At 32.6% G+C, this 17,419-nt stretch overlaps 1 protein-coding gene across 2 annotated transcripts; it reads right to left on the bottom strand.

Moving 5' to 3' along the window:
* Window positions 1-120: 120 nt before the first annotated feature.
* Window positions 121-17,419, bottom strand: LOC148611073 (GPI-anchor transamidase-like). Of its 2 annotated transcripts, XR_015924045.1 has the most exons (11): window positions 17,317-17,418; window positions 14,662-14,807; window positions 14,297-14,355; window positions 11,443-11,519; window positions 10,224-10,335; window positions 8,130-8,226; window positions 7,508-7,625; window positions 6,161-6,271; window positions 4,958-5,124; window positions 3,197-3,347; window positions 121-307 (listed from the first exon to the last, which is right to left on the bottom strand). XR_015924045.1 is itself a non-coding variant. In XM_088591186.1 (10 exons), the coding sequence occupies exons 1-10, from the start codon at window positions 17,401-17,403 to the stop codon at window positions 3,266-3,268; spliced, it is 1,056 nt and encodes a 351-aa protein (XP_088447312.1). In that variant the 5' UTR covers window positions 17,404-17,419; the 3' UTR covers window positions 121-3,265. The 2 variants fall into 2 exon arrangements, 1 of the variants encoding a protein (XP_088447312.1); XM_088591186.1 differs by having other exon boundaries at window positions 121-3,347; window positions 17,317-17,419.

Raw genomic sequence — 17,419 nt, 5'->3', positions numbered from 1 at the left:
ACACTACATATGTGAAAAAGGGTAAGATTAACAAACATGTATGTAACAGTTGAAAAAATTGGCATATATATATTTGAGATCAACTCTTGAAGCTGACAAATTTCAAGGCTAATAAAATAATTATTCGATCTCTTCTCTAATTCAGATGTTCATTTCACATTCAAATTGTACAGTGTTGTGTCTTAACTTATTACAAAAACTTTAGTAAGAAAAAAATAGCTAGCTTAGGAGAGGGGATGTTAAAAAAAGCATAAGGGTGCTAGGACAATATCAATAACAACATAGCAAATAATATGAAGTTAACATAAGACATGAACTTAATGTGCAATACAAAAAAAATTATAACCATTATAATTTCAATTTTCGGAATGCACAAACATTCGAAAAATTAATTTTAACTACAAAACACTTATCATTGTTTACAACCGCGAAAACTTATAACCATGAATATTTTGCGTTGATGGAATTGACGAAAATTTATATAATTAATGAAGCAACTATTATTTACTTAAGAGTGAACTTTTTTGCACCCTACTCTAGTTTCTATAACATCATTATTTTTAATTTCCAGTGAATATTTTTTACTCCATTATAAAGTATGCAAAAAATGTAAGATTGAACTTTCAGAGCTACGTTGGATGAATTACAACCACATTTTTTTAGTTGTTTTAATGGTGTTATACCACTTTTGTATTCTTTACTATCAACAAAAGCTTCCATAAACTGTACTTGTGATTTATACATAATTTAGTTTTTTTTTAGTTTCATCTCGGTATTTATGTTGTTATAATACAATTATTTTCTTATTAGATTAATATATCCATTTATATTAGATCTGTTATACATTTTTGTAGTTATCCTCCTGGTGAGAAGATCATAGGAAAATAAATACTGATAAGTCTTCATTTCTTAAATTCTTTACAGTTTCTAAAAGTCTACATGTGTTCATATAGATCATTGTCTTGTCAACATGGTACAAGGATTGGGAATGTAAAGCAAAAAGGCTACTTGAGCTATCTGACTAAAAAGTGTCCTTTTTAATTTATATACAAAACTACCAATCATATATATTGCATATTATTGCATATTTCGAGATGCTGTACACCTGTCTGAATGGATAACCTCATAGAAAATGGATAAGAAGTTCTAAATTAAAAAAAAATAATTGTATAAAAGAGGTACTCAAAACCAAAACTATTGAAATGGGTTACCAAATCAATCACTGAGAAGTTCTACCATGTGAAATCATGGAAATGTCTAATGGAATTTACCTTTTAGACCTGATGTGTTTACAGTCATCTAAAAAAACAACATCGAGTACACAATGTCGCAAACAAAAGAGGCCTATAAACCAGGTGTAGCTTTTGCTCTGAATTGTTATGTAGAATACTCAGTGTAAAGAATTATCAATATTTAAAGTATCTAAAACACATGAACATATATATATGTGTGTAGTTACAAAAGTCAATGAACAGGGATTTTATTGAATTTGTAATAACTACTTAGCACTTCAATATTAGGTAGATTCTGTCCCTACCTGGCTTCATACACAAAATTGCCTACTTGAAAGTAGTATTATGAGATAATCTCATATCTGCTATGATACTTGGAATTGACTAAAATATAGAAAACAGACATACACAACAAAGAACATTTTAAAGTAACTAAAATAATACATACAAAGTAACAAAAGCAAATGAGCAACTCGGACTCCATTAAAAACTGGGAGCATGGACCAGGTGCACCAGTGGGGTAAGCATCCTCTGCCAACACCTGACAAGTTGCTCATTAAAAAGTCATTTGTAAGACAACATTCCTAAAAACAGATATGCTTAAAAAGCTATAATATTACATGTTGATCATGAAAGGGTAAGTTTTATTTTGTTCATCCTTTTTAGTTTTATTAATGTGATACAACTCATGAATTTGATAATCCTGACTTCAATAATGTCATACTCAATAGTGTCATGATTACTGAAATATTGGTTTCTACTACTTTAGCCAAGAGTCAAAGGTCATAAGTCAAATTTGTGTAGATTATGAGGACTTCTGTATTACAGAAGTATAATTCCCAAATGTCATTTTTTTATTCATTATACAAGAATAACATGTAATGGAGTAGTTTCAACATTTATAGTCAGGGGCCAGACTGAATGAAATCATAGCATTTTAACTGTTGACAAAATACAGAAAACTAACCTTAAGTAAGACATATATTTTCCATATGTGTGTATATCATTAAAAATATGCAAAAAAACATGAACCTTTTGTGCCTTATCCACTAAGGACTAAAATGTTCAAAGAGTTAATTTTCAGTTAATTCAATTACCTTTCATTTTGAAGTGAAGGACTTTCTAAGTGAGACCCATGTATTACAGTTTAACAATACTTGTTTTATTCCTTTCGCTGACTTACATCTAACTTACATAGCACTTTAAATTGAAAAACTACTTGCTTCCCTCAAAGCACACTCTCTTATATTTTTTGAACATGTTGGTTTGTACCAATGTGTAATAAATTACATAAAAACTCACACATAATACATACATACATCAAACATCAATAACAACGGAAAAATGAATTGCAGCACTGAAGTACAAATTTAATGTTTTTTATGATTCATTACCATATTTATGAAAAGTATAAAATATCACAGGCTTTTACTACAGAACAATCACTCAGGAAAAAAAACAATGAAGGTACTTTTGTGGCTACAAATTATCATGGTTTGTGGAAATTTTGTTACTCCATGGAGTGAATTCATGGATTAGATTATAGATTCTATATTCAAAAAAAATTATTTTGCTGTAAATTGAAGGTTCAAACAAACCATACAAACCACAAAAATTGGTACCCTATGAAAAACAATCATTTCATGTAGTACCTAAAACACTCCTTAAAAAGTTCTAGTTCTCATTTTAGCATTCATGCATTGTTAATATTGCGTTTACACATCGTTTTGCATTTGTTTAAACACACAATAAACGCACTGAATGCATTCAATTATCGTGCATTTAAACACATGATGGAAGCATGATTTATACCTATGACAGAAGTGTTCATTTATCATGTGCTTGGTGAGCGTTTAGAGTGCATTTAGGTATTGTGCATGTGGGAAACCTAAATGTCTCGAGGAGTGTATCACATTCATTATGCAATAGCAAATAGATGCCGTATACATGTAATTTAAATGATATCATGGCCATTGTTCAGAACTTTGACTCTATTGGTTTCTTGAATCCCAACATCTATAGCATGACTGATGTCACACAGGCATTGGAAACTGGTCTGCATAGGACAATTTCTCTTGTTGTGCTGGTTCTGGGTTTTCTTTACAGCTGTCTTTCCTGTGAAATTAAAAAAGACAAGGTCTTCAATCTCACACAACAAGTTCTCCAACCTCACACAACAAGGTCTTTAATATCACACAATAAGGTCTTTAATATCACACAACAAGGTCTTTAATCTCACACAACAAGGTCTTCAACCTCACACAACAAGGTCTTTAATCTCACACAATAAGGTCTTTAATCTCACACAAGGTCTTCAACCTCACACAATAAGGTCTTTAATCTCAAACAACAAGGTCTTCAACCTCACACAACAAGGTCTTCAATCTCACACAACAAGGTCTTTAATCTCACACAACAAGGTCTTCAACCTCACACAATAAGATCTTTAATCTCACACAACAAGGTTTTCAACCTCACACAACAAGGTCTTTAATATCACAAAACAAGGTCTTTAATCTCACACAATAAGGTCTTTAATATCACACAACAAGGTCTTCAACCTCACACAACAAAGTCTTTAATCTCACACAACAATGTCTTCAACCTCAAACAACAAGGTCTTTAATCTCACACAACAAGGTCTTCAACCTCACACAACAAGGTCTTTCATATCACACAACAAGGTCTTTAATCTCACACAACAAGGTCTTCAACCTCAAACAACAAGGTCTTTAATCTCACACAATAAGGTCTCTAATCGCACACAACAAGGTCTTCAACCTCACACAACAAGGTCTTCAATCTCACACAATAAGGTCTTTAATATCACACAACAAGGTCTTCAATCTCACACAACAACGTCTTCAACCTCAAAGAACAAGGTCTTTAATCTCACACAACAAGGTCTTCAACCTCACACAATAAGGTCTTTAATATCACACAAGGTCTTTAATCTCACACAATAAGGTCTTTAATATCACACAACAAGGTCTTTTATCTCACACAATAAGGTCTTTAATATCACACAACAAGGTCTTCAACCTCAAACAACAAGGTCTTTAATCTCACACAATAAGGTCTCTAATCGCACACAACAAGGTCTTCAACCTCACACAACAAGGTCTTCAACCTCACACAATAAGGTCTTTATCTCACACAATAAGGTCTTTAATATCACACAACAAGGTCTTTAATCTTACACAATAAGGTCTTCAACCTCACACAACAAGGTCTTTAATCTCACAAACAAGGTCTTCAATTTCAAACAACAAGGTCTTTAATCTCACACAATAAGGTCTTCAATCTCACACAACAAGGTCTTTGATCTCACACAATAAGGTCTCCAATCTCACACAACAAGGTCTTTAATCTCACACAACAAGGTCTTCAATCTCAAACAACAAGGTCTTCAATCTCACACAACAAGGTCTTCAATCTCAAACAACAATCCCTTTGGTTTAATATTGAAGAAATAACATAAACTAACATACAAAGGATGTTAGTGTTAATATATAAATTCATATGTTATCAAATTTCTAAATTCAAAGCATTTTTCTACCTCAGTATTCCAAGTAAACAAAATTAAAAAGGAAAATAAAGCAATCATATAACATGTAAAAGTCAAGTCAAAAGATAATAATTTGTAGGTAGAAAAGCCTCACCAATGTATCTTAACTTATTTTTTTACCAATTCCATAATTTGAAAAAAAATCAACATTACTTACGAACAATAATCAGTTTTATTTTGGAGAATGAGTTTTTTTACCAATGGTTCTACATTTCTGACACTTCCAAAGAAATCTGTCAGTAAGACTTTATTGGGGTCTCTTCTAAATAAATCTGTTCTAGTGGCTACTGTTGATATACATTGGTGTTTTGGGCAAACTTTCAACTGAAAAAAAAAATCAAAGTTTCATATTTATTAGTAAACAATAAAGTATTAAGTATGATTGTTTTGTTGAATTGTTTGTTAATTTTGATTTAGTTGACTGATTTATTCTTTTCTTTTTGTAGATTTTAGGTTAGACAGGAAAAACGTTTTCCTGACTGAGAGTTTATTTATTTTTATTTCTTTTTTCTGTTGTTCCATAAAGGTGAAGATTTTTTTCCTGACCAACATGAATACCTATAAATCAACCTGACACTGTTTATATGTATTGAACTCAGTTTCAAACTCACCATCCCAAAAATACATGAATTTCATATTCATTTGTGTCTTTCATATATCAGCACATTGCATATTTGTACACATTCTTCTATCAAGGGTAGAAAAGGGTAGGGAACATTGCATTTTAAGGGTAATACTTTTTGATAGTCAAGTCTTTACTGTTGAATTTTTAACACCTTAAAAAAAACACATATTTTACTTTAAAATTAAGTTTTAAAAACATTAATGTTAAAAAATAGCTGTTTAAATATGGGTTGTAGTATATCCAACACATATAATAATGTGCATTATGGTCTCACTAACCACTTCCGGGTCAAATGGCCACCCCCATATGTAGTACCAAAAACACACTGAACCTAGACATATGCATTGTAAGTGCATTATTTGTGTGTATTATGATTAAAAGTAGTCAAATTGAAGCTGAGAATGTGTACTTTAAAATCATATATGTAATTAACTACAAAAGTGTATGAATATTGTTTACATGTGTGAGTAATTTGCCTCCATGCTGTCAGTTAGCAGAACAGGTAAAAATGTGGATTTTCAGTATTATTTATTCAAATAAATTTTGTGAAGAATTTCTACTATCATCGTACCATTAGCATAATGATTTTGGAAGCCTTATTTTCCAAGCTTCGCAACAGTATGCAACTTTAAGATGTCATTTGTCCTGGGAATTCACAGTGAGACTTTGAAAATTACTTTTTTAACATGTAAAGTAATGGAAACGTTAGTAGTGGTTAGTGAGACCTATACTTACAAATTGTCCCATGGTCTTTTTACTATCTGGTGTAACTTTATCTAAGAATTCTAAAGCATAGTAAGTGTATCTATCTATCACATAAACTCCTATACTACTGTCTACATGGTGCTGAAAGAGAAAGGTCAAAAGTAGTGAATAGTTAACTTGATAATAGCTCAATTTGAAACAGATACAGTTTACTTGGCTTTACATACCTGTAGGTAGTATAGCAATGTAAATTGAATTCATAGTATATCTATACATTACATCAGTTCAAGCCCATTTTTGATTGAATCATTATTTTCTTCAGCCATTCTTTTATAGTTGTCTTTCTTATTATTCATTATGCATTTCTCAGTTTATAAAAACCAAACATCAGTACTTATGGTTGCTATGCATAAACACAAAGAATTTCATAATTCCTTACAAGAAATTCCATTGTAATTCTGCCATTTTTGTTGCTAAGTGCCGATTGTTGAAAAAATACTGATAATTGTATCATTAATTTTTATGTTGACTTGAACGTTATTTCTCACGAATTTGAAAATAAACTATTAGAAGGAACTTTAACCTTCAGAAGAATTGTTCACACAAAATAAGGTGGTAAATCTATGTTTTTGTTAAACTACCAACAACCAAAAATCATCTTGGTAACAATATTACGGTCCATTTTGACAATGTAAACATTACAGTCTCATCAGATTTGAACAATTCACATTTTAAGAAAATGCCATTTTGTGATATAAATGAGCAACTTATTTAACACAATTTAAATATCAGTAGGTGTCAATAAAACTGTACACAATTTTAATTTCAAATTTGAATAATATGTTATGTATGTAATACTGAGTATACAAGTTAAATGATACTTATTGTTTTCAGAGGTTTGTATCGTGAACTACTCAAATAGTTCATAATTCAATAGTTCATAATTTTTTTTTCTCAAATTTGAATGGTTCAAATGTAGAAAAATCGTATTACAAGATTTAAATTATAGTCAGAAATTATTCTGTTACCAAAGTTATCATTGCATGCAACTGATTTCCCATGAAACAAGATTTTCCCATATAAATTTAATTCTCTGGACTTGTAGCTGGTTAGTTTGCTTGATGTTTGTGAACATGACATGGTTGACTGTGTTTTATTTCATAATTCTATGTCAATATGCATCTCTTGGGAACCATGATGGCTAAATTATCATTATCCACAACTACCTACTGATAAAACCTTTCATTAATCTTTGGTTGTATTTCTAATTGATAATTTACATCTGTGAATGGGAAGTGATTACTCAAATTTGCAGTGTTATCAGATATCATGTTTATCATGAAAGTAAAATACAATTTCAATTACAAATTTACTCACAGAAAGAGAATCTTCACCAACATGGCTGCTGGCAACAGCTAAAATATTGGGTGAGTAAAACAGCTGGAACATAGACTGGGCTTGGCAAGTGTCTATCATGAAAAACACCTCATGGTATCTAAAATGAAGATATTTTTAAAAATAAATATATCTCTACAGGGTATGTAAGTCTGGTAAAATAACTCCTAAGCTTTCATGAAATTGGTCCCAATCTACCATTTAAATGCATGGAAATTTGTCACTTACAATATAAGCATTGAGTTCAGTATAAAAAGCAAAACATATTCCAGTGCAAAAATGCAGATAAAAATGATAAATATCTATTTTAAATGATGAAAATGTGAATAGAAGCAAAAAATACAAAATTTTGCATTGTAATACAGCATTTCGGTAAACAATACATAGCAGATCAGTCTTTTGGTTTCAATATGTTTTACACAGGAAATGGAAAGAAGAGAGAGACTAACAAACCCATATTAGAAGTTCTGATGTTTTTCACAACACAATCTTATCAATGCCTTTAATCAAAATCTGACTGAAACCTACCCCTTTCAAAAATGTGTGCTTCAAATCCGGCAAATAAAAAGTGCAGGACCATTATCCAGAGAAATAGCAATCTTACCTCTGTTTTTGCCACATCTGTTCAAAGGCATCAGCAAGTTCTACATTAGATATTTCTTCTGCATCTTGAAACTTGAGAAAACCATCTCCACCATGACCTACAAATATAAAAATAGCATCAGAATGACAGAATGTACTTTTTAGTTAAGAGTAAAGAAAGCAATACATGGAAATAGAATCCAAAATACAAACGTTTAAATTTACATTATATACATATTTCAATCATAGGTGGATCATAGGGGTGGAGGTCCTTGTGAAATTAAAATCTTTATTATAGAATTAATGTATGGCCTTTTCCATATTAGCCCAGTAACATGCCCAAGTGTTAATAATGGCCCAGGATGGTTGTAGTGGCCCGAGTGTTAATAATGGCCCAGGATGGCTGTAGTGGCCCGAGGCAGTGTTAATAATGGCCCAGGATGGTTGTAGTGGCCCGAGTGTTAATAATGGCCCAGGATGGCTGTAGTGGCCCGAGACAGTGTTAATAATGGCCCAGGATGGTTGTAGTGGCCCGAGTGTTAATAATGGCCCAGGATGGTTGTAGTGGCCCGAGTGTTAATAATGGCCCAGGATGGCTGTAGTGGCCCGAGGCAGTCTTAATAATGGTCCAGGATGGTTGTAGTGGCCCGAGTGTTAATAATGGCCCAGGATGGTTGTAGTGGCCCGAGTGTTAATAATGGCCCAGGATGGTTGTAGTGACCCGAGTGTTAATAATGGCCCAGGATGGTTGTAGTGGCCCGAGTGTTAATAATGGCCCAGGATGGCTGTAGTGGCCCGAGGCAGTGTTAATAATGGCCCAGGATGGTTGTAGTGGCCCGAGTGTTAATAATGGCCCAGGATGGCTGTAGTGGCCCGAGGCAGTGTTAATAATGGTCCAGGATGGTTGTAGTGGCCCGAGTGTTAATAATGGTCCAGGATGGTTGTAGTGGCCCGAGTGTTAATAATGGCCCAGGATGGCTGTAGTGGCCCGAGGCAGTGTTAATAATGGTCCAGGATGGTTGTAGTGGCCCGAGTGTTAATAATGGCCCAGGATGGTTGTAGTGGCCCGAGTGTTAATAATGGCCCAGGATGGTTGTAGTGACCCGAGTGTTAATAATGGCCCAGGATGGTTGTAGTGGCCCGAGTGTTAATAATGGCCCAGGATGGCTGTAGTGGCCCGAGGCAATGTTTATAAGATTAGACATACCTAATAATTCAATATACTCAGTCCTAGTATCATCTTTCAGGAACTTAAAATCTCCTAATCTAATTAACTGAATTATTAGGTCACTCTTAAATTAAAGGTGTCACTTATTGTAAGAAATGCATGTACGCCATTTTGATTTAGTCTAATATGGTCCTGTATTGATGCGAGTTTTAAAATTTGTAATGCTTGACTGTGATTTCATAATGACCGGCTGTAGGAATTCCTGGTTCATAATTACCAGTTGTCGAAATTTTCGGTTCATAAAGGATGGGCATTTCTATACATATTGTAGACAGTTGGTCAATAAAATTTTATATTTTATCTATCTATTTTCTACAAAAGCAATCTAGTTCAATAAATAAACAAGCAAATTCTATTTTTTTTATCATGGTACCATCAACACAAGAGAATATGATGTACATGTATATTTTTTCACATATTCTCCTCAGAGGAAAAACTTGGGAACCCAGTTTGCCCCCTTTTTTCTGTAAGAGGATTTGCCAAATTTAGGAGCTTACATGATGGTTGCCTTTTCCTGTCTTTTCATTTATTGTTACTTTGATTTTTTTAATGTTGATTACAGTAATTGTCAAATAATTTATTAGTCAGAGAAATGAAATTGTCTATTAGTGTGAATATTCTTTCTATATAGGAACTTAAATCATGTGTTATGGTCAATATTAAGCTAATGGACATTTTCCTCACATCTGTGAACAATTTTTTACTCCAATGAATGTAATTTGATATGTGTTTTTGTAAAATGCTGAGACTGCTCACTCTTCTGAAGCTCCTAAGTCCACCCCAGAGTTTTCAGTGAGTTTTTGGTGTTTGTTCTCTCTGTGAGTTCTTTTTGGTTAACTTGGATATCCACACCCTGATTGACCCTTCAGTATTTCTATTTTTTCTTGCCTGTCATATACACTAATATATTGCTCCGTTCATCTGACATCAACCTTTTTGATGGTGGGGTACTTGGAGGTAGTCTGCCAGTTAATACTCTTATAAAATTCTCAACAGTCACCTGCAATGTAAATTACAAAAATGACAGTTCCCCAGTATGTTTTCTTTCTAAAATAAAGGAGCTTGTGCGGTTTATTGTAGCACTTTCAAGACTTTGCCTAAGTCAACTATAATTCATGATGAGTTCCCATATTCAAAATTGATGATTTTCGTAGTTTAAGCATTGATGGTCCCTTCAATATGTAGAAATCGTAGTTTAAGCATTGATGGTCCCTTCAATATGTAGAAATCGTAGTTTAAACATTGATGTTCCCTTCAATATGTAGAAATTGTTATTACAAATGAAATTGTTTATTTCTTGAATTGATGAGAAATAATTACATTCCTCTTTTTCTTATCTAAATGGTTTGCCCCTACAACTATTGACACATGGTGGTGCTTCTGCACAATCAGACTTTCGTTTTCATAAGTTATTGGGGGTTCTACCTATTCATTCTATTAACATATGCATGTATCTTTACAGGTATAGATCGACAAATTTTGAAAAGGGGTGGGGGTTTCCAGGTTATTATTTGCTCTTTTTCCTAAATAATGCACAAAATTATGAGTTTCTTTTGTTACTTTGTATATATTATTTTAGTATTTTACATGTATCTTCTTTGTTGTGTTCATCTGTATCCCATGTGTAGTCTTTGCCCCTGGATTACATTATTTTGATTTCCACAAGAATCTTGGTTCCCTTAACTACTCTTTCAAACCAATGAGGGACCTTTCAACCCCCACCCACCCCAAAAGAAACTGCCACTTATTTCATAGACAATGTTGAAGCTATTAATGGAACAATATCTGAGATGCAAGGTTGCGTAATATGCAGACAATACATGATGAAATACATTTTTGAATGCACAGCACAGGTACAATAAAAAAAAAAAGGAAAATACTATATACACAAAACAAGCTGAAATCCTGAACTAACCAGAGCATCCTAAATAAGTGAAAATGACAGCATAGCTTTCAAATTCTAAACTGGACTATAAGCATATGATACATAAATAAATGAAGGAGTGATTACATTTCAATGTCCCAATGAAGAATTCCTTGATGGCTGTCTGGCATATCTTTGTGCCAACAACACACTGCAGTTGAGGACAATAATTATTATACTTACTTCATACCCTCTGTAATCTACTTCTACATCATCACCATAAACATTTATGTGCTGGTTAGCGTTGTTGAATACTGTCGCTGAAATAAAAAACAAAATTTTATTTTTTCATATTAACTGAAGAGCTTGAATATACAAATGTAGTGATTACACGAATTTGCATCCCAAGTTGAATTGTATGCAAGTATCTATAATATCATTCTTTGAAATCAATAGTGGATTACATTTCATAACCTCCTTTATCAAATACAAAGAGCATAAGATCTATCATGGATTTCTGCAAATATCATGATAAAAGCAATAGTTATAACAGAAAAAGCCCAAATACTGGACAGAACTGAGGTTCAGGTGTGCAAAATTTTGAAAAATTAAGTTTTCCAAAGTGAGGCTTCGAACATAATTCAACAATTCCATAATCTGCTTCTCAAATTTAGCTGATCCTGTAAGAAATATAGAATCTACAACAACAGTGAGTTGATTATGAAATTTTCCACATTGAGAGAAATGATTTTTTTATATTCTTAATATCAAGGCTTAAAGACATAAAAAATCATAAATGTAAAAATTTATTTCTGGAGATGTGAAAAATTTCATTAGGCCAAAGAAATTAATAGTCTGGCTTCCTGCTACCAGCAAAAAAAAATTGGGTAGGTAGGTACATTGTAGGTAGGAAAACTATCTTATATTAAAAAAAATTTTTTTTTACATTGAGATAAGGGGGAAAAATCTAGACTTTACCAGTGCTTGAGCTAAAATGGCCATAAGATGTTTAAGGAAGGCAAAAAAAAAACTAGAGTTGGTAGGGTAGCAGGAAACAAACATAATTTTTTGCCTTATCAAAGAGTTAAAGTTGTAGATTGTGTTTCTCTCAATTTTTCAAAACAAAACCAATCCAATTAACCTTAAAACGTCAAAAAACCTGAAATAAATAGCGTGTGCACCACAAACCTGTTGACGTTATATACACACTAACATTCAGAATAACGTAAATCTGTCAATTTTAGACTTTTCGTACACTAAAATTCTTCATAGCTATCTTCAAAAAGTGTATTCAAGGTAAGAAAATTCAAAATAAATCTTGTATTATCGATATAACAACCTCAGACCATCATAGTTATTCAAGATGAAGCCCAGGACAATTGAAAGCTTAGCTCAGCAGAGAACAAAAAACTCTCTAGAAAGAAAAATTTTTAACCAATCAGTCAAATGTATGAACAGAGGATAGAAATTAGAGAATTCAATTTTTTCTTCATTTTTTTATAGATAGTAGAACATAATAACTAAGTTTCCTTTCCCATGTGTATTGCTTACTCAGGGTGATAAGAATTCCTAAATCATTGTCCGAGGATTTATAAACGTCTTGATCTGTGTTTGGGTAAACTACTCATATCTTGTATTGAAATTGATGCCCATCAGCCACGTACGCCCACTTCTCAGACCCTACACCTGTTGGTGTTTCTGCAGCTGGAAGTAGGACTTAGCATTTACTCTTCATGGTTATTATAAACAAAAAGTAGGGCTTACCATCGGCTCTTCGTGGCTATTATAAACAAGATCCAAGCCTGCTTCGTCAGGAGTCTGACTTAGATCTTCCACAGACGAGAATGTGTAAAAAATTCTTTGATATTTTTTTTATCTGCTGTATGCAATAAGAGGTTGACAGTAGAATATTTTCTTACAGTCTTTATCTTTCATTAACACTTTCTAATGTTTTTTAATCAGCTTGCCAATTTTTCTCAAGCAAAAGTGGTATTTTGTAATAAAAACCAATGGTATGCTATTATTGTCCCTTTCCTTTTTTCTAAAGAGTTCAGAACGTCTAATTAATAGAGCTGACTCCATGTTGGTGTTGATCACATTTTCTGAATATCCTCTTTTTAATAAAAATATCTTAAAATTATAAAGTATTTTCGACGAATTTTCCATGTTACTGTTGTTTCTAATATATCTGATAGTTTCACCTTTTATAAGTCCCAGAAAAATGCTGCTATTGTGCACTGAAGATTTGTGGAGGAATTGATAAGTATTAGTTGGTTTTATGTAGCTACGTATATCAAATATTCCATCTATTTCAAAATGTTCACCTTTGTAGATGCAAGTGTCTAAGAATATTGCCGTAGAGATTGATATGTTGAATGTAAATTTTAACAATGGATGAATTGAGTTCGCAATGTTGAAAAAACACTCAATTTCATTCTGTGGGCCATTGTATATAAAAAATCTGTCATCCCTGTATCTTCCATAAAACAATATTTTGTTTTCTGTCTCAAATCTGTTAAAGACTTGTTTAATAATTTTATATGCAGTAATATCATAAATTTCTGGGCTACATTTAGAGCCCATACTTGCTCCTATTACTTGTCGGTAACATTTTTCATTAGATTCGAAGAAATTATTTTCCAAAACAAAATTTAATATAGTTCAAATAGACTTTGGGTAAGGGCTTGGTAAAGTGTAATCTGATTCTACCCTAGTTTTGTAGCTTTCTTCAACTGTGTCCAAGATTTCTGTGAACTGTAAATTAGTATACATACTGGTTAGATGGAAATCTACCAACAGACAATCTCTATCTGCTTTTAAAGTTTCGATTTTGTTGATAAAGTCTAAACTATCTCTTATGTAACTATTTTGTCTTTTTACAATAGGGATCAGAAAGTAATCAATAAATTTGCTTATTCTTTCAGTTAATGAGTTTATTTGTAATATTATAGGCCTGCATGGTGGCAACTGCTCTGTGTTTGGGTAAACTACTCATAATAATGTCTACATGAATTTTCTATATAATTGTACATGTATGTGGCACACACCCACCATGCCCTAGCTGAATCTGTCTTGGCTAATGTCCAATTAGACTTACCAGGTCTTGGGTTCCTGGGGTTACATGCCATGTCATCAGCTATCATCAATATAATATGACTGGAAAGATAAAAACACAATTTAAACTTTAAACATGAGCATAAACAGATCACTAGAAAACCACATCTAAACTGGTAAACTAACTTTACTTCTCAAGATATAAAATGCTTACTTCTAAGGTACTAGAAATACATGTATGATTAAAATATATAAGTGACTTCACATGTCAAGGATATTTGTAAGAAAATATGAACATCAATAGATCTACATGAATAAGGAAACATATTTTGTGAAAATTTAACAGACAATAAATAATGATATTGGTAGGAAGAAAAACAATGGATGCTTAGTAATGACATAACTTACCTGTCAGGAATTCCTAACTTTTTAACACTTCTATAAATAGACAGAACATTTGCCACATGTCTGTAGTTGAACCAAAACCGAGATGTGTCAACAAGAACAACCCAGTTATTAGTGTGTCCACTCTTAAAAAAGTCTTCTATTTTTTCCTGAAAAAATTGACATTTGGAAGAAATTATTTGGAATTCTAATATGACGCCCTCAAGAGGCTTAGAGTCCACAACCATGGTTGATTTTCGATTGCCTTATGTGTAACACTTACTAAAATGGCCATGGTTTGTGTCTGTAAATTACCTCCCATCAATTCTTTTTTTGTGTAAGCAAATACAGGATGTGTATTAGCTATTAATACATTTTTATTCACTCTGATAGATTGAAGGAAGATCAAAATTAATACCTATTTTCATATTAGGTATAACATCAAAAAAGAGATTTCGATGACCTGAAAAAATTTAGGGCCAAAATTGCCGAACAATAAATGAAAAAAAGAGGACAAAAAATTGTATTACACTGCACATATCTTCTAATCAATGATTCAGTAAACATATTGTAAAATGCAGAACCATTTATATGTATGAACATTACATTAATTCTGTCACATGGTGTGTGTTCATTGAATGAAAGAGCAAAAAACAGCCGAAGTCTAAGGCTACCCTACCTTGGGTCTCAAAATATGGAAAAAGTATCACAACTAATCGTATCAGAATCAAATAAAATCATGGAAACTCTGTTTAATTATTGTATTACCACAGGCTGGCCATTTATGTTGATATTTAACCCCTCACTATTGCTTGAGGTAATGTGACATAAATGGAGAGCCTGTGGTACAATAACCATAAAATCGAGTTTTCTTGATTTCTTCCTTACATAAATATGACAACTGTTTGTTCTATTGTCGGTGGCCACGTTTTTGCTACAGTAATTCATTTTGTGTAGGACCCAAACAAATAATCCAAGTTAGATCTCATTTGGTCCAGAAGTTTCAGAGGGGAAGATTTTGGAAAAATTATAACATCAAAAATTACAAAAAAATATGAAAAAGGACAATAAATCCTAAATCAGTCCATGGATAATCACAAAAATTTGTACATTGATAGATCTCGTGCCAAACACATTTACCCATCAGAATTCGGCTAAACCTTATGGACTTGGAGATATTTGTCAAAAACTGATATATATCCTCGTTATATTTTTAGTAACAGGGGCCATGTTTTAACAAGGATAAAAAAAAGGTAACAATCATTTGTGAAGGATACTGAAAGGAAAAATCATGCTAAGTTTAATTTCAATCAGTCCAGTAGTTTTCGAAAGAAGATTTTTTAAAATGATACATGTAACATAAATAATACAAAAAACTCAATGATAAAAGGCAATAACTCCAACATTGGTTAACAAGTTTTCAAGAAAATTTGATCACAGATAGATCTCCTCATGTTGAATGGAACACTTTTACCTTTTGTCAGAATATGGTTTAACCTTACAGTTTTAGAGATATTTGTGAAAAATTGATGTCTAACCCCTACATTATACTTTTAGGTACAGCGGCCACGTTTTTGAACGGATCAAAAATCTAAACAACATTTAAGTGCCAGATACCCTAAGGAACATCTGTGCAAAGTTTTATATAATACATGTACCACTCAGTAGTTTCAGAGGAGATATTTTATTAAATTGTTATTTGACAACAATGGATGCCAAGTGATGGCAAAAGCTCACAAGGCCAGGTGAGCTAAAATAGTACAGCAACATTATAACAGACATTCTTAGACCAGCAGTAAATTTTTTTGTCATGAACATCAAGAAGTATAGGTCTTATCAGATACAGAAGTGAAGTGATTCTGTATTTGGCTTAACAGGTCAATTAAGAGCTTTTTGGAACACCTCATGGTATGACTGCATGAACTTCGTTCATTGTGCGCACAGTATTACTTTTTGACACAATAAAGCATAGTGACTTACAGTTCATTATGATCACACAACTGGCTTAGACACTATATACATGTAGCACAAAATCTGAAACTGAATTACTGGTAAATGGGGAAAAAATTCTGGTTTTGGGGTTTGCCTTCAACCCCTGTTCATAACAAAAAAAAAACAAACACTGTAAGTATGATGTACAGATGTAATGTGATTTTTGTAGCAAATTTAGTATCAGCATACACGAAAATGATTCCGGAATCCAACTAGGTATGTGTGATTTGCATAATTTCAACTTGAAAGTCGTCACAAGCGGTTGAAGGGCGGTACTCCGTTGTACCACTGAATCTCCGACTTTTTGTATGGCACATCGTTCTGACCCCAACCCAACATATCAATATCCAAATAAAAAAGAGGAAGGTTGCAGGGTCTGAGGAAATTCGGACTATGAAACTACATTTCTGTATATATCTTATTATCTACCATGATATCTCACTTTCAATTTGGTGGGTTTTTTTAATATAAAATCTTTCAACTGCAACACTTTTGTACTTAGCATGAAATACTTAAATACTTCCCAGCGCAGACACTCTGTCTAGGTCTGCACATGATATTTACACACACGTATAATAGACGGCAATGTAGGACTCGTACATTATTAAATCATTTCGTTACTAGAGATGTGTAAGGTGGTTTACTTTGGGATTAACATAAAACAATAACCATCACAATGCAGTTTACCTCATTACAAGAGATATCCAAAATTGCAAATGAAGTAATAATTAAAAAAAGGAAAAACAAAAATCGATTTTTGCTGGAGGCATCCATGTTGTTTTGTCTCGAT

Source organism: Perna viridis, chromosome 7, assembly GCF_037379345.1.
Source record: "Perna viridis isolate PV_CMFRI_1.1 ecotype Kerala chromosome 7, ASM3737934v1, whole genome shotgun sequence".
NCBI classification, from domain to species: Eukaryota; Metazoa; Mollusca; class Bivalvia; order Mytilida; family Mytilidae; genus Perna; species Perna viridis.
The sequence above is the reverse complement of the archived record's forward strand: the minus strand, read 5'-3'. Positions and strand labels throughout refer to the sequence as shown.

Bases quoted from the DNA above. Each gene is read 5' to 3' on its own strand.
- LOC148611073 (XM_088591186.1), bottom strand. From the start codon at position 17,403: ATGGATGCCTCCAGCAAAAATCGATTTTTGTTTTTCCTTTTTTTAATT. The intron at 14,808-17,316 runs GTAAACTGCATT...CAATTTTTTCAG, and splicing joins TGGATATCTCTTGTAATGAG to GAAAAAATAGAAGACTTTTT. The intron at 3,348-4,957 runs GTAAGTAATGTT...TTAATTTCACAG, and splicing joins AATAAAACTGATTATTGTTC to GAAAGACAGCTGTAAAGAAA.